The sequence below is a fragment of the Bos mutus genome, chromosome 1 (genome assembly GCF_027580195.1).
Source record: "Bos mutus isolate GX-2022 chromosome 1, NWIPB_WYAK_1.1, whole genome shotgun sequence".
NCBI lineage: Eukaryota > Metazoa > Chordata > Mammalia > Artiodactyla > Bovidae > Bos > Bos mutus.
In genome coordinates this window covers 24,977,501-24,996,309 of record NC_091617.1, presented here as the reverse complement: position 1 = coordinate 24,996,309, position 18,809 = coordinate 24,977,501, and the positions used below count along the sequence as shown (strand labels likewise).

General features: G+C 37.0%; 1 protein-coding gene across 1 annotated transcript in view; it reads left to right on the top strand.

Annotated features, from left to right (window-relative positions):
• Positions 1-12,193, top strand: part of ROBO1 (roundabout guidance receptor 1) — a 1,293,158-nt gene extending 1,280,965 nt beyond the window's left edge. Inside the window, exons 29-31 of the mRNA XM_070367810.1 lie at positions 2,764-3,072; positions 9,075-9,268; positions 10,499-12,193. Coding sequence (XP_070223911.1) covers positions 2,764-3,072; positions 9,075-9,268; positions 10,499-10,513 — 518 coding nt within the window. The 3' untranslated portion in view covers positions 10,514-12,193. The remainder of the gene's footprint in view (positions 1-2,763; positions 3,073-9,074; positions 9,269-10,498) is intronic.
• Positions 12,194-18,809: the final 6,616 nt, after the last annotated feature.

Sequence of the window (18,809 nt, the reverse complement as noted above, 5' to 3'; positions counted from 1 at the left end):
TCATTCTTTCAAAAACTCATTCTTTCAAAAAAAACTACCAAGAATGAGAAACACTAGATTAAAACTGATGCTTGCTAGACCCCTTAATTTGCTATTATATTATGAATTTTCAAGGCACGATTTTAATATTCAAGAATTTTTTATGCTAGTGTATGTAAATAATAGTCACTGGACCATTGCCAATAATAGTAATATCTCTGGAAACAACTTAAATATTCCTCTGTTGGGATTTCCTATATAAATAATGATGTATTCATAAAACAAAACAGTATACAAACTTTTCATCAGAAGAGGTAAAGCTATATGTTTATGTATGGAGATGTATACAACTACACATTTAGGTGAAAAAAATATATAATCATTCTATGTTATTAGGAAAGGAAGGCTGTCACCTTCTGGTGGGCAGACATGCATGCTCCAAAACCCCGGATATGGCCGTTTTACATAGTTTCTAATGTGAATGGTATCCTTGGAATTATGCAACTCGGCAGCCTTGTTTTCTATGCATAAATAATTTCTGGGATGATCTATAAACATCCATTCAGACTAATTACCTCTGCATCAATATTGAGGATTTGAAATGAAGGTGAGGACATATGAAGGGTTATATTTCCAAGTTTTTATATACTTTAAAATTTTTACCATGTATATTTTCTATGGAAAAGCTTAATTTTGTAATACTAAACATTTACTATTAATACATACCCTATTCATATTTTAGTTGATTTGTCCTGTTAATATCACATAGAATATGAAAACATTACCATTTCTAAAGTCATGACTAAAGAAAAAATGTGCTGATAGTTTCAAGTCTCTAGATCTCTGGTTTTGACCTCCCATGAAATTCAGATTTTATATATAACAACCTCCTATATATATCTGCCTCGATACTTCAGAAGTTCTTCCTGTTCACTTTTCTGAAACAGAACTCATGCTCTTCCTTTGCAAACCATCTCTCTTTCTTATCCCTGCATTCCTCATCCAACTAGTTAACTATGGCAAAAATCTTAAGTTACCTAATGAATAGTCTTCTGGGGCTTCCCTGGTGGCTCAGTAGTAAAGAATCTACCTGTGATGCAGGAGACCAAGGTTCAACCCCTGGGCTGGGAAGATCCCCTTGAGGAGGAAACGGCAACCCACTCCAGTCTTCTTCTCCGGAAAATTCCATGGACAGAGGAACCTGGTGGGCTGTAGTCCATGGGGTCACAAAGAGTCAGACAGGAGCAACTGCACACACATCACGCTTCCCCTGCTATTTTCCATTGATCATTAAATAATATTGACTTTTATTCCTTAAACACTCTCAGGCACATCTACTCTCCATCTGAAAGTCACCAGTACAATTCTATCTCCTATCATTATTTACTGAGTTATTAAAATAACATTTTAGCCTCCTGGATTTAAGACTTTCCTTTTAATTCATCCTCCATACTACAGCCAGAACAAACAAAAACTAGAATCTGTTTGTATTCTTCTACTAACTTATCAACTATTACTAGGTTATATATATTTTTCCCCTGGAGTGTATCTAGGAGTCATTTAAAAAAAAATAATGTATTTAAAGAAAATACATTTTCTAGATATAAAATTATATGCCTACTTTTATTTTTAAGTATGTTTATGAGAAGTATAATTATATATAATATCCAATTATTTATAACATATTAATATATAACTATAGATAGATAAAAATAACTTATATGTATACTAGTGATTATCTAGTTTAAAACCTCCATATTACAAAGTGGAGAGAGCATAGCAGTGCAGGTAGATAGAATGAAACGGTAGTATACAGAACACTGAATCAGAAATTAGGAATCTGAGGGCATTAGTCCTGGTTCTGATTATATTTAGCTTTAAGTTTGGAAAATCACTTAAGATCTGTGTGTTTGAACTTCCCTATCTACAAAATGAGAAGGGATTCAGGTAGATTAGTGATGGCAAAGAGGTCTCAACTCAAGTGCCAATCTCAATCAATCTGAAGTGGTTGCCTGAAGAGTGAGGATATCCATCTGGGATCAGCAACATTACAGTGAAATCAATTAGGAAGATCTGCCATAAAGGCAATGGCACCCCACTCCAGGACTCTTGCCTGGAAAATCCCATGGATGGAGGAGCCTGGTAGGCTGCAGTCCATGGGGTCGCTAAGAGTCGGACATGACTAAGCACCTTCACTTTCATTTTTCACTTTCATGCATTGGAGAAGGAAATGGCAACCCACTCCAGTGTTCTTGCCTTGAGAATCCCAGGGACGGGAAGCCTGGTAGGCTGCCATCTATGGGTCGCACAGGGTCAGACACGACTGAAGCAACTTCGCAGCAGCCGTGGTTGGGGGAGAAAAAGCTATAGCATATATATCCATATTAGCCATCCCAAAACTAACTAATCTCTAAGTCCCAGCTCTATGATTCAATATTCCTGGGCCAGATAAGGGATTCCCTGGTAGCTCACCGTGTAAAGAATCCATCTGCAATGAAGGCAGACTCCAGTTCAATTCCTGGGTTGGAAAGATTCCCTGGAGAAGGAATAGGCTATCCACTGTGGTCGTGAAGCTTCCCTGGTGGATCAGTTGGTAAAGACTGACAGATAAATAAAAATGAGAGTACATTAAAATTGTTAGTCTTCTTATTCTTTGGTTGTCTTCAGTTGTTCAATTCTTTTAAGATTATTATTTCACTATTGAATGTGACTCTAATGGTAACGCTAATGTTGACAGATTTGGAAATGGCAGACTTTCACAGTATTTTAAATACTTCTTTTCAGATCTTCCACCTCCCCCTGTGCCACCACCTGCTATCAAGTCACCCACTGCCCAATCCAAGGCCCAGCTGGAGGTTCGACCCGTGATGGTGCCAAAACTCCCTTCTATAGAAGCAAGAACAGACAGATCATCAGATAGGAAAGGAGGCAATTACAAGGGGAGAGAAGTGTTGGATGGAAGACAAGTTGCTGATATGCGACCAAATCCAGGTGATGCCAGAGAAGCACAGGAACAGCCAAATGACGGGAAAGGACGAGGAAACAAGGCAGCAAAACGAGACCTTCCACCAGCAAAGGCTCATCTCATCCAAGGTACTTATTTAGTCAAGCAGCCAATAAATACAGATTGAACATGTTTGCATGGTACACAGTTAAGACTCTTTAGGATCAGGTACAAAGGGTAAGATTCAGACATTTGCTCTTTATTGGAGGAGACAGGTATGCACCCAGGTAATTTGAATACAATCAGTTCTAATACATGATATTATGCACGTCTTCCTTGAAGAGGTGCCAGTTTAGTTGAAGTTTAAAGGAAAGCATGATTTACACAAGTTACAAAGGAAAAGGAGATTTCTGAGAAAGGAAATAAATAGAGGCAAAACATGAAAATGTGAAAATGAATGTTTGGTGAATTCCGATTTCCAGTTTGGCTGGAAAATAAGATGCTTGGGGCCAGGGACGAATGGCAAAAATAAAACTAGAAAGGTGGTTGAACCTGATTGAGGAGGCCAGGAATACTATTTTGAAGAGTTTGGGATTAATGATATGGACAGTGGTGAACCAGCAAAAAAATTAATCAAGAAATTATGTAATCAAAAATAAGAATTAAAAAAATTATCCTTTTTTTTTCTGCTTAAAAAAATAACTGACAGAGCTCTATAGTGAAGGAGGAGTCTGGAATTGGGTAGCTGAAGGTATCAGAACCTTGCAAAATAATCTAGGTATAAAATATGAAAGCACTGAATTAAAAGAGTTGTGCAAATTAAAAAGAGAAACAGCCTATGTAGGCATTTCAGAGATAGATCCTATAGGACTTGGTGACTAATTGAATGTAAAAAAGTAAAATGAACTAAGGGAGTAAAAAAGTTATTCAAATGTTAATTAGATGGCTTTCCATGACTATACAACATAATTGTATTGAACAATGTAAAAAAATGAGGAAAAGGATAAAAGTCTTATGGAAAATAACTTCAGTTATGACTAAGGTACTGACAAGAACGTAGAAATGAAAAAATGAAAAAATTCAGTAAGAATTTAGAGAACTAAGTTTAAAGATCAGGAGAAAGGTTGTACGTAGAGAATGGATGTTGTTCACCTCAGCATCACAGAGGTGAAAATTGTTTGAATTGCAAAAGCTAAATTATCAGCAGTGATGTAGGGGATAATGTTTAACAATCAATTCTCTGGGAAGGAAACAGAACAAGCCCCTAATTTGTAGCCATTTGCTTACTTCTGTTGTGTAATTACATCCAAAATGGCTAGTTTCAAGCGACTAATATGAAATCAGTGTTATGTGGAGTTCGGAGGAGATTGGTGTAGTAGACCCTTGTGTGAACACGTCAGCTGTCTCCAGCACACCACAGAGATGACTGTAAGGATACTGCATGATGGTTAAGGGTACTAGCGGGGAGAGCAAAAGGAGGAGGGACTAGACAGGGATGGGGAATTAGAGGTACAGACCACTACATACAAAATAAATAAGCTACAAGAACATATTGTACAGCACAGAGAATATTGCCATTACTTTATAATAACATGAGAATATAGCCACTATTTTATAATACATTATAATAACTTTGAATCACTATATGCTACTAATATAATATTGTAAACCAACTATACTTCAGGGAAAATAAACGCATTCATACATACAAACATATGTGAGGCAGAGGAACATTCTGTACAGAAACTGAGGTGGAATCAACCCAGTGATATAAAGTAATCAAACCATTCAAACTAGAAAGAATAGTATCCTGAAAATAATGGAGAAGGACATTTTAAGATGGGAAGGAATATCAAATGGCACAGAAGTGAAAGTTGGATGTGAATGGGGGTAGGGTGGGAGAATGGCTGAAGGACACAGAGATTTTACAAATGTTTATTTTGTGGGTGGTACTTAAAAGATCGAGGGCTTCCCAGGTGGCTCAGTGATAAAGAATCTGCCTGCCAATGTAGGAGACTTGAATTTGATCCCTGGATCCCGAAGATACCCTGGAGATGGAAATGGCAACCCACTTCAGTGTTCTTGTCTGGGGAATCCCACGGACATAGGAGCATGAGGGAGCTGTGGACCATGGGATCGCAAACAGTTGAACAAGGCTTGGCGACTAAACCACCACCACCATTTAACTTTTTAAAATCAAATAGTCACTATAGAATCTCGACTGTAGGGTCTGGAAAGTAAATGAAAATTGTGGAAGGGACGTGATAAGTATGGGCTCTCTGCAGAAGGTTGGGAAGGAGAGAAGTCAAGACAAGATTTGACAGGAAGGCAGGATCTGTGGAAATGATTTTAGGTAAGATATTTGAACATTAGTATAGACTGAAGAGAAGAACCTGTTTAGGCAGAAGAGATACAAGAAAAGAAGGTAATTGATGAAGGAATCAGGAAAGAGTGATGGGGAAATGAATCTTAGAAGGTTGTAAGTGCAGTTTATAACTACAACTGTTTTCAAAGCTGCAGTTTGATAAGATTGGACATCAGTCTGTTCTGTTCATTATGGGCATCTGGTCATTAGCAACTTTCTTTCAGTATAGAGGACAGGTTCACTTCATTCTGTGACGGAAGCCTGAACTCCTCACTCTGGCATGGACTCAGCAATGAAGTGATGGTAAAGTTGTGAGTTTTGCACAGATGCCTCCACTGTGACCACAGATTACTTGCTTACATCACTAAAATATGAAGTTTGAAAAACTGTGCTTTTTTTTAATCATTAAAGTCAAGGTGATCTGAACTTTTAACAATTATACTCCAAGTAGTAATTCATAAATCAAATGTCACAATATAACTTATGAGATTTGTATCTGACCTGAAAGTACAGACCAATTTGCTGCTCACAAGCAACGTTTCTCCAAAATAAGCTGAATTCTTTAGGAGAAAATTTAACAACTCAGAATGATTTTGGTGTGTGTAAAATTAAAACAAAGGGATGAAATTATTTTTGTGTCTTGTAATTATCATTTCTGTGCATTCCTGTAATTTTAACCTTCATAATTCAGTTTTTGCTATTTATAATTAAAGAGGCTCCCTGATTTACATCTGTAACAAATGGTTGTTTTTAATTAAGGAGAGTGGCCTTTTAGATTTCAAAGTCTGATCTTTTTGCTGACATTTACCTCAGTTCGTTCAATTTATTTCTACATATATCAAACATCTACAGTGTTATGAAGCATTGTACTCGTCCTGAAATTTATGTGTAAACATGAACCTTGACCTCAAGGAGCTTATAGTCAGGGAAGGAGACAGGTAATTTTTATTCACAGATACACCCATATTTGAAAATGTTTATGGTGTCATGATACTTGAGAGTCCAGAGAAGGGAAAATTAGCCCAGTCTTGTGGGTGATGGAATGTAAAGAAAGACTTCTTGATCTTTCCTAGTGGAAATGACCCATAAGCTGACTTTTCAGGAGGGTGGAATTTAGCTTGGGCAAGAAGAGTGGATAGGTTGTTTTGGCAGAGAAAGTCAGAATGAGAAGTTGAGGTACATTGAGGAGAATATAAGAAATTCAGTGTTATTAGACAGTAAAAGTGATAAAGATGAAGCTCTTGAGATAAATGTAAGCTTACCTCATGGAGACCCTGTAGTTCCTGTAAAAGGAAGGTAGCTGAGTGAAGCAAGTTTAGAGGGAAATAACTCAAGAAGCAGAGACCCGTTAGAAGAAATTTGCAACCTCAGAAGAGACATGGAGAATATAAACCAGGCTGTGGGAGCAGGGATGACTGAGGGGAATATTCAAGAAACTTTTTAGGTAAAATCATCCTTACGTGTTATATATTTGAATATGTGGAAAAGGTTCATTTAAGAGGTTATGGGAAGGTTGTTGGAAAGGAGAGAAGATATTAAAATAATTCCAGCTTTCTATCTAAGATATCTTAAAGATTAGTGATGCCATAACTACATTAAGGAATACAGAGGGGGAAGAAATCTCAGAGGCGTGGATATGGTGAAGTCAGTGCTCAATCTGTGGAGTTTGAGGGGCCCTCAAAAGGAGGCAGTTGGACAGAGTTCAGGAATTATACATTAATAACTCATCATGGTGAAATAGTAAAGCCACCCATTTATTCAGTCAGAATATTTATTTATTTTTTAAATTTATTTATTTTCATTGGAGGCTAATTACTTTACAATATTGTAGTGGTTTTTGCCATACATTGACATGAATCAGTCATGGGTGTACATGTGTTCCCCATCCTGAACCCCCCTCCCACCTCCTTCCCCATCCCATCCCTCTGGATGATCCCAGTGCACCAGCCCTGAGCACCCTGTCTCATGCATCAATAACTTATTATATATCTAGGTGAGATGGTATCAATACACAAAGCCAAGTATCTGCCCTCATGGCAGCTCTGTTCTAGAAAAGGTACAGTCTGAGAGAGTGGATGAAATCGCCCAGAGTAAATGGGAAAAAAAGCTTTTATGCACACACACACACACACACACACACGCACACTGGGCTAAAAGCAGAAACCAGCAAGAAGGGCATCACTGTGTAAGAGGCACCGCATAAGAAGAGCCCACCAAAGACAGGCCAGGAAGCGGGGAGAAGTAGGAGCTGAGACTAGTAGTGTTTACCCTGGCTGTGGTTTTCAGATGAAGGGCAGTGAGAAGTCTAGAGACCTAAGGATTGAAACATGGTTAGCATTATCAAAGTCAACAGGGAGTTTTCTCAGTTCCCTTGTAGTAATGTGGGCATAAGTAGATTTCAGTGAGATGTAGAGTGAATGGGAGTTGTAATGACTGAGTCCAGATTACTTTTCAAGAAGCTATGCTAACCTATCAGTAGAGATAGATTTATAGATTTATGTAGAGCACCGGCTTAAGGGGAAAATCTTTAGCCAAAGAGATATTTTATCATGATGTAGTTTGTCAAAAGCTAAGTTCAGTAGAAAAAATTGGGTGAAACAGAGACAGAAGATGAAGGTCACAGAGGGCCAAGTTCCATGAAGCTAGCTAGGTGCTGGCATAGTGATCCACATGGACTCTGAAACACCAGAGAATCAGAAGCCTGGATCAGGAATGAGAGTTGTGATGAATACAACAGGAGAGAAGTAGCACCAAAGAGGACGATACAGGTTACGTAACTCCACTGCGTGGCCCTCACAGGAACAGGGTGTTTTTGTTCAAGGGGGGAAGAGCAATGATTTATAGCTAGTGTTGGTGACCTGAGAGCCAGCTTCCCTTCTTCCGCCGTAAGGAACTTCAGTGTAGACTCCCTGGGAAACCAGATTTCACTCAGGCAATGTGGACCGTAGAGGAAGCTTTTAGGGGAGGAAAACAAAAGGGCATGTGGAAGGGTTTTGTTTTGTTTTGCTGTGCTCTGTTTTGATGTGTTTTCCGTGCAAAGGTTAGAATGGACAGGCTTTGGAGAGAAGTAAGCAGTTGAAAGATGCAACATTAGAAGCATCACCAAATTTAAAGCATATGGAAATAGTCATTCACGAGACAGCAGTTACCAGGAGTGGCTTGATTTTTGAAGCTAGCAACGTCAGGCTTCTCAGATTCAGGGTTCCACAGTGTAAATATGATGTTGAAATGGAGGTGGGCATCTTGGTATCAAGGGAGTGAACCCAGGTTTGACTCTGTTTTGGTGGTTCAGTAAGACTGGGATTTGTTTTTCTATCAATGCCTAATAATTCTTTCTTAGTTTACGTAGGTACATACTACAATGTCTCATGTGTTTTCACATCAACACTAGCAACTCCTAGTGTCCTAGTAGACACTATTATCATTTTTTTTTTTGAAAAAGTGGAAACTAAAGCCTGAAATAATGGGAGATAACATAGTGAAGGATAAGACTGGAAGTCATGTCTGACTCCAGGTTTGGTTTCCCACTTTTAAGGATATTGATCTCAAGTGAATTTGAGACAGATAAGAATTTATGAGCAGAATCAATCTAAATCCCAGCCACTACCAGGAAAAGAACAGGGTTGTTATTTTTGTTTTCAATGCCTTATTCATTATTGTTAATGTCCTCATTTATTCTTCAGAAACACTAATGTTTCTCCATTCCGATTTATAGACATAGTGATACATTATACAATGAAAATGTACACCGGGCTTCATATGCACTTATTATATTTCATTACACAGAGGATATTCTGCCTTACTGTAGACCTACTTTTCCGACATCAAATAATCCCAGAGATCCTAGTTCATCAAGTTCTATGTCATCAAGAGGATCAGGAAGCAGACAAAGAGAACAAGCAAATGTAGGTCGAAGAAATATTGCAGAGATGCAAGTTCTTGGAGGATATGAAAGAGAAGATAATAATGAAGAATTAGAGGTATCTATAATGTTTTTCAAGTTTCCCACTGTTAAACTAGTTTTTATATAAACCTCAAAGTTTAAAGCATTCATCAGTCTACAGAAATGTTACTATTTCATCACAAGCCCTGTTAGTGATGATAGCAATTGAAAGTCTTAGAATTTAATGATTTTTCTTGAAATGTGTTCCAAAGTTTTAAATGGTAGTAATGGTTTCTTTTTAGACACTAGCATTCATCTTCAGATAGGAAATTTGTATAACAAATATGTTGTTAGGGAATAAGAACTATTGATCTAGATAATTGTAATTCATAGTATTACAACAGATTATAAAAATCCAGTAAAGTGATAGAGTTATAAAATGTGAGTGAGGGTGTTTTGCCTGTACTATCTGCCATCTAGTGATCACTGGGATTAATCAGGACGATTTGGGCAATTACCTTTCATCTTCAGTCTTTTGAAAATGGGAACCTAATACTTACCACTGACATTCCCAAATAGAGAACACTTTTTGAGTCAAAGATATCCTTTGTTATAATCTATAGATAGTATTGTAAGGTAGAGTTGGCAGTAAGTCACATCGTATTGTAAATCCTGTGTTTAAGACTGTGTTTTCACCATTCAATGAAAAGATAAGCTGAGGACAAATTTCTCTTCCTACAAATAGATGTTATCTCAAGCGGATTGTTAGTAGAGTGTTAAACTATAACTTTGTATAATAGAAGGTAAAAAATTATAATTAATTATGTCTAATTGAATTTGCTGTTATGCCCAATGTATTTTTATTTTGTGGTTTAGAATAAGAAGACTTTCCTTTTGCACATGCTGTTAGAAAAGTTATTTTTCAGGTTTTTGGTTTAGTTTTTGTTTTGTTTTTAGAAGAGCCCTTTGAGGGCACAAAAAGTCAATATAGGCAACCAGCTACTTGAAACCAGTAAAAATTGAGCTATTGTGTTGAGTTGAGGCTGGAGGGTAGAAAACTTGGCCTGCTCTTGTTCCTCTCCCTGTGCCACACTTCCTAATCCCCAGACACTGGATGGAACACAGTTTAGTACTCGTTAGAGAACTACTGGATTTGCCGTCAAAACCAGCTAAAGTTGATGTATGAATATGTTGCCATGAGCACTTTTCAGTGTATGCTAGGGAATGAATGAAGAAACAATGTAATAATAAAAGCATGAAATAAATATGAAGTAGGACAACACTCGAAGATTTATTTTCAAATTTAACAGGAACTTATCTCTTACAGGAAACTGAAAGCTGAAGACAACCAGAGAGGATTATGAGATCTAATGTGAAAGTTATCACTCAAGATGCCTTGTGTCAGATGACATAAGACGCCAGATAAAATGTTCAGTGCAATCAGAGTGTACAAATTGTCGTTTTCATTCCTCTTATTGGAATACCATTTTTTAAATTTTACTGGGGTTTTATCATTGTTATTTGATCCCTATCCCTAGGAAGAACCTCCCTATTCCCCTCGCTGTTGGAACAAATCATTTCACCTTGCTTCCGGCAAGGGAAGTATTTGACTTCTTGCTTCAGTCATCAGCCAACAGGAGAGAACAAAACAGTTCTTTTGCATTTTGCCCCTGAGATATGGCATTGCACTGCTTATATACCAAGCCAATTTACTGATCAAAGATGCAGAGTTGACTAATCAACTTCATGTCAAGGGCTCTAAAGATATAATCTTTCTATAACCAACTGCTAATGCAAACTAAAACATAACTTCATTTTAACATGATTTTAAAATCAGTCTTTCATACCACCCTCTGCAGGGAGAAAAAAAAAAAAAAAACATAGCAAATGCAGGACAACCATAATCAATTTGAAAGGGGTAGAAACATTGTAAATATATACTCTTCGCAACCCCTGGTGGTACTTTATTTTGTCTTCATTTCGATCGCTGAAGTATATTGTTATCAGAAACTTACTTTTGGATAAGTAGGGGTAAGCCAGTTGGATCTCTGGTTGTCTAGTCATTGTCATAAGTCAGCCCAGCAAAAACCTTGTTCTATTTTTCAATCAAAAAGCAATTATAAATGCATATTACCAACAAACGGATGTTTTTAATGACCAATCGAATAAGGACATCCCATCTCAACTGGCCTGAATTTCTTCTGGTAGTGTCAGTTCAACTTTCGGAAGTGCCACTTAAGGAAGTTTGATTTTTGTTTTTGTAATGCACTGTTTTTAATCTTTTTTTTTTTTTTTTTGGTTTAAAAGCACAATCACTAAACTTTATTTGTAAACCATTGTAACTATTAACCTTTTTTGTCTTATTGAAAAAAAAATGTTGAGAAGCGTTTTTAACCTGTTTTGTTAATGCTCTATGTTTGTATTTGGAATATTTGAATGATGACAGATGGTGAAGTAACGTGCATACTTTATTGTGGGCCATGAATGCAACGGTTCTTACTTTTCCTGGACTGAAAGAAAAAAAGGTTTAAGTTTGTTATGGCCATTGGTTAAGCTTAGAAGATTTCCTTATAAGCTCAAATGGAGGCATTACTTGCTTTGAATTGCCAAATGATGTCCTCTGACTGTAGATTTTTATGACCCTTTTTTTTCATTATATAAATTTCATTAACTTTATAATTGGTGCTATTTGAAGAAAAAAAGTACATTTATTCATTTATAGGTATCAGTCCTGACCCACCCCCCTAGCCCTGCCATCCCCACAGAAAACAAAGCCAAACAAAACTGAACCACAAAAAAAAAAAAAGCTGGTGTTCACCAAAAACTAAATGTGTTCACTTAGATAATTTGAAATTTACATAGAAAAGGTGTGCAGTACTAAGGGAACAATCCATGTGATTAATGTTTTCATTATGTTCATGTAAGAAGCCTCTTATTTTTAGCCATAATTTTGCATACTGAAAATCCAATAATCAGAAAAGTAATTTTGTCACATTATTTATTAAAAATGTTCTCAAATACATCATTCTTCCTTGTGTTGATTTCTTTTTTTTCATTGTGTGATCAAACTTATTCCATTTAATCACAAAGTTGTGCTGTCTTAACATTTCATACTGTATTATCAAATGAGTAAAAATTCCCCTTTATGAATAGCCAGGTTTTAGTTATAAGGAAAATTTCTCATTTTACTTTTCTGAAGTTAAAGATACAAAGTGAATCATAAATTAATAGTCATTTAATCAGAGTAACTTTTAATTATTATTAAGAATGTACTAAAATGTTTTTGTGTACTTGCCTGAATTTCAGTTAACTTATTTCTGAAATGGTCAGGATTCAACTATGATAGATCTGATTTGTAAACTTTGAACTACTTAAGTTTTATCAACAAGAAAATTATATGAATCCAAAATACTTACTAGTATCTGCTTTATTGTTCCAAATTTATGTAAAATTCTGACAATTCAATAAGCTATCATGTACCAGATTGCATATTATTGTTCATTAGATTAAAGTCAGTATATTCAATTATTCACCTTTGGAAGAATGAAATGAGCATCTTGTCTTAGAAGTTCCAAGAGCAACAGAATCTACTGAAAGTTTTTTTCCTGTGACTTATATACTGCTAAATTTTTTGTTGGCCACAATTTGAAAATACGGGGAAAAAGTTTAAAAGGGGATAATAATTTGAAATTAATTTTACAAAAATGAAGCAATCACCAGCATCTACATAAAGATAAAAAGGTTCATAGGTCAAGAAGTCAGTTTCCAAGCTATATCGAGGGAAAAAAATTAGAGAGATACGTTTGAAGGTGTAATTTTTCTTTTCTTTTGGTGAGTTGACTAAAAGTAACTTAATCTCTCTTTATAGTGAATGATATGCATATAAATTATGTGTAATTATACACATAAATTATGTGTATCAGAGATCCTGGGTTTGAATCCCAGTTTTGTCATGGGCTATGTTTCCTTGGACATATTACTATATTACTTAACCTCTAAGTTTCAGGTACTTCACCTGTAAACTCAATAATACCTACCTCATGTAGATGTTGTCATGATTCAGCGAATTCATGTATATAACATGGACTCTGTAAAGCCCCAAAACAATACAAGATATTGTTGTATTTATGAACTGAAAACACTGCACACTTGCTATCTTCACACATAATTTGTTTCCAAAACTTGCAAAGAATTTTTTTTAACAAGGTCAAAAAATAAGTGTGGTTCAAGGATAGGTTGGTTCCATTTCCAGTGAATAAAATTCACTGTCAAATACCTAATCATGGAATAAATTCTTAGTGTTTCTCCTTGTTTCCTTGCTTTTGAATTCTGGAGGGTGAGGATATGACATTTTCAGCACATATTTCACAATTCAGGGGGACAAGCATGTCATTTGAGGTCTCAGTGACTAGACTAAGTGTCTATTTTGGGCTGCTTTTCTGCCTAATTGAAGAAAATACTGTCTTAGTTCCAGGGCAACTCAATTATGTCTTTCTTGGTCATTCCATATATGTAGTCTGGATTTTCTCCTCTCTTTCCAGTCTACAGGGTGGATCAAAATTTCAAATAGTACCTAATTTCATGGATAGAAAGTGTGGGAGTTCAGACGGTAGAGGCCTTGGCAATAGTTCATAGATTACATTTTTGCCACAATTAGTTTTACATGGGTAGGTTTAATCCCTTGCAGGTAAGGAAACCAAGATTTTGAAAAACTAAAAAAATGTGATGAAACTCTCAATAGGGAGTCATAACCAGAGTGCAGATATAAATACAGCTTTAAAACTCCTTCTTATTCCAGGAAACAAAACTGCCCCTTAACAATTAGAAACTTGATAACAAAGCTTAGAAACAATTCTTTGTTTCATTAATTATAACAGAATCGGCGGAAATGGTGTCTTTGTTGGGAGTGGGAAGTTGAGTGGATGCTGTGTTCTCTGCTGTTGGCACCAAACATTTAAAAGCTCCATCATCTTAGCTTGTGTGCTCGGTCACTTCAGTCGTGTCTGACTCTTTGTGACCCCATGGACTGTAGCCCACCAAGCTCTTCTGTCCATGGGATTCTCCAGGCAAGAATACTGGAGTGGGCTGCCATTCCCTCCTCCAGGGATCTTCCTGACCTGGGACTTGAGCCCACATCTCCTGCATTGAAGGGGGATTCCTTACCACTGAGCCACCAGGGAAACCCATTATCTTTAATTAATATATAAATCTCAAAGAATTGCTTAGAGTCCAAAGGCCTTTTTTTGGCCATGTTATGTGGCATGTGGAACTTCCCCAATCAGGGATAAAACCCATGGCCCCTGCAGTGGATACCAGGAGTCTTAATCACTGGACTACCAGGGAAGTCCCAAAGGCCATTTTTAAAAATAAGAAATTATAAATGTTAATTTCTGAAACAACAGCAAGTGTGTGTGTGTGGATACATACAGAGATAAATAGATAGATATAGGTTTATGTAGATATATACAGGCTATGAATCCCATATTAACATTCCCCAAATTAATCTGAAAACCAACTGAACTTTCCAAGAACACATACTTTTGTTTTTTCAAAACAACTTGGGACATTGCTCAAGGTCATACAACATTGCTTTTTAAGTCAGATTTTTTAATTGCTTTGCCTAACCCAGTAATCCCTTTGCTCCCACTTCAGCCTCTCTGTGGGAATGAGAAATATTTTGGAGAGGTTTTAACTCTTCTTTCAATCTGTCTTTTTTTAATGGGCTGAGACATTTTTTGTAAGTAAAATATTTTACCATTTTGAATGCTCGAATACTTTGCGGAAAAATAAATCAAGAAAAATAATAAATTACTTTGACTAATAATACACCTATGCATAGGATTAGCATGTATTCGGAAGTTAATATATTTTACCTGGATGATTTACTATCAACCACCATTAATTAAGCCCCACATGTTTCAAGTGTGCATAATTAAGCAATCATTTTGAATAAACTTGATTTCTTATCCTGTATATAGGGTGCCAAAAATATGACTACTGGACTATTTAAAAAAAAAAAAAAAAAACCAGTCACCCTCTACAATGTAATCAAAAGAGTTTGATTAAGTCACTTAGATACTCAAGCTCTCTACCCTGATTTCAATCTAGGCATTCATTTATTGGTCCAGCAGTCTACTGAGCATCTACTACGTACTAAGAACAAAGATGAATAAGCTCCAGAAATGCTTTCTGAGAATGTAATGGGAGGCAAGTACACACCCAACAGAGTGTGAACAAGGTAATGAAAGTATTTACATGGTTATTTAGTCCGTTCAAGCAGCTATAACAAAAATGCCTTGGACTGAGCGGCTTATAACCAACAAAATTTATTTCTCACTGTTCTGGAGGCTGGAAAGTCCAAGAATGAGGCACTTATAAATTTGCTTCCTGGTTCATGGACTGTGTCCTGATATGGCAGAAGAGGAAAGGATGTTCTCTTTGAGGTCTTTTTTGTAAAAGAACTAATCCCATTCATGAGGCTCTACCCTTATGACTTAATCACCTCCTGAAGGCCCCACCACCTAATACTGGGTTTCAACATATGAATTTGGAGGGACACAAATTCACAATTGCTTTATTTTATATTTAATTTCTCTCTTTCATATAGAGAGAGCATCAGTAGTGATGCTTCTGAACACATATATATATAAAACACATAAAATCTAATTCAGTGTGGCTAATTCACTGAAAAAATTATGGTGTAACAGAACTGAAAAAGCACAACAGAAGTGCTCTCAGCAGACACGGTTCAGTCACGACCCCAACTCTTTCTGTACGTGTCTTTGCTTTGTTCTACGTTATTTTCTTTCTCCAGCTGTTATAAAGATGGTCATTAATAGACCAAGCCTCAAGGCACACACGACAATATTCAAAGGCCAAGAGACAAAAGCAAGAAAAGTCAATGCTCTCTCCAAATGTATCCCAGTGATCTTAATTGTTACACATGTGCGTTCCAGGACCAATCCTGTGTCTAGAGAAATACCAAGTGCTGTTTGGCTCAAGTCTATATTCCTGTAGACTCACTGGGTCTTCCAGTGGAGTGTATTGAATGTGTTAACTCTGAAGTGTATGGTCTGTTTGTTGAGGAGAATGGATAATGGAATACACTCAACAATTAACAACACACACATTCTTGTTCATACATTTTGCAATGAGCCTGTGCTCTACCTTTTATACATAGCTTATATAGTAAAGATTTTAAGTGCTAATTTTTGGGGCACTCCTCTCATCAGGAGGCAAAGTCTATTATTCAACCCTTTCATGATAAAATTGTGACTAACTCAACCAATAAAGGAGAGTTACAAGCTTTTGAGTTTGACTCTTTAGGTCCATGCATCTTCCCCTTGGTTTTTGAACATTTGCTCTGTAGAAACTTACTCTTAGAAACCAGCCACCTAGAAAGGTCTAGTGTTGGTCATCAGTCTCAACTGAGGCTGGATTTAAGGCCTGTCATAGGAAGTCTGATGATTGCAATACATTTGAGTCACACCCAGACACTTAACAACATCCCGGCTGGGGTCCTGGATTTCATGAAGCAGTTGTGAAGACATCCCAATCCAATCCTTCCCAGTTCTGCTTTGAATTTCTGACCTGCATAATAAAATCGATACGACTTTCTTTATGCATAAAGTGAGTTTGAGGTGATTTGTTACACAGCAGTATATAATCAGACTACTTAATGTCTTTAGTGAGTAGGAAATCCATAAACTTAGGAAAAAAGAACATCTGAAAATAAAGGGAGCATGCCAGGCATTTAAGCAACAGCCTGCGTTTTGAAAGGGGAGGATGTTGATTATGAAATAGGGTGATGGTAAACAAAACCCTTGTGTTACATGTCAGTGTCACCCTTAATGATCCTAGGAGTACATTCAGTTCAGTTCAGTCACCCAGTCATGTTTGACTCTGCGACCCCATGGACTGGAGCACAACAGGCCTCCCTGTCCATCACCAATTCCCAGAGCTTACTCAAACTCTTGTCCATAGAGTCAGTGATGCCATCCAACCATCTCATCCTCTGTCGTCCTCTTCTCCTCCTGTCTTCAATCTTCCCCAGCATCAGGGTCTTTTCCAATGTGTCAGTTCTTCCCATCAAGTGGCCAAAGTATTGGAGTTTCAGCTTCAGCTCAGTCCTTCCAATGAACACCCAGGACTGGTCTCCTTTAGAATGTACTGGTTGGATCTCCTTGCAGTCCAAGGGACTCTCAAGAGTCTTCTCCAACACCACAGTTCAAAAGCATCAATTCTTTGGTGCTCAGCTTTCTTTATAGTCCAACTCTCACATCCATACACAACTACTGGAAAAACCATAGCTTTGACTAGATGGACCCTTGTTAGCAAAGTAATATCTCTGCTTTTTAATATGCTATGTAGCTTACTCATAAGGAGCAAGTGTCTTTTAATTTCATGGCTGCAGTCACCATCTGCAATGATTTTGGAGCCCAAGGAAATAGTCTACCACTGTTTCCATTGTTTCCCCATCTATTTGCCATGAAGTGATGGGACCAGATGCCATGATCTTAGTTTTCTGAATGTAGAGCTTTAAGCCAACTTTTTCACTCTCCTCTTTCACTTTCACCCAGAGGCTCTTTAGTTCCTCTTCACTTTCTGCCATAAGGGTGGTGTCATCTGCATATCTGAGGTTATTGATATTTCTCCCAGCAATCTTGATTCCAGCTTGTGCTTCTTCCAGCCCAGCGTTTCTCATGATGAACTCTGCATATAAGTTAAATAAGCAGGGTGACAGTATACAGCCTTGACATACTCCTCTCCCAATTTGTATGTTGTCCATCTGTAAAGAATATTCTGCTCCAAATAGTCACATTGAGTGACTGATTCTTGGGTTTTACTTTATAAACCAGAAATGTGGTGTTCCTTCATATTTGCATGTGCCAAAGATGCTATAGGAGGCTTTGAATGGGTTCTGAAATTTAGACAACTCGTGCCAATAAACAGGACCTAAATCATTCATGACAATCATCTTTGCTCTTGCTTTCTCTTCCTACCTTTAATCTTTTTTTTTTTTAATTCCTTATTTGTGACTTCACCAAGGCAAGGAAAATGAATAGATATAGGACTATAGTCATTTTTAATCTCCTTTAATAAGGGATAATGGCATCATAGGGAAAATATTAAGGTTAAAGCATGTATGCATGATATCACTTCAGTCACGTCCAACTCTTTGTGACCCTATGGACTGCAGCCTGCCAGATTCCCTTGTCCATGGGATTTTCCAGACAAGAATACTGAGTGGATTTCCATGCCCTCCTTCAGGGGATCTTTCTGACCAAGGGATCAAAACCACATCTCTTTTGTCTCCTCCATAGACAACCAGGTCCTTTACCACTAGTACCACTTGAGGTGTGTGAAGTTCACCTGGGAAGCCCATAAAAGTTAGTATTAGTATTTCCCTGCTTCTTTAAAATTTTTATGAAATTTTGCAGTTTACAACATGTGGGTTGGTCAAAAAGTTTGTTAGAGCTTTTCACGAACTTCTTATGAAAAACCTGAATGAACTTTTTGGCCAACTCAAAGTACATATGAAAACATAATGTTCACTACAACATTAAATATTAGTTTATATATGAGATAATAAAGAGTCATGGTGGTTGTTACCGATCCTTCTCGGTTGAGCTCCAACG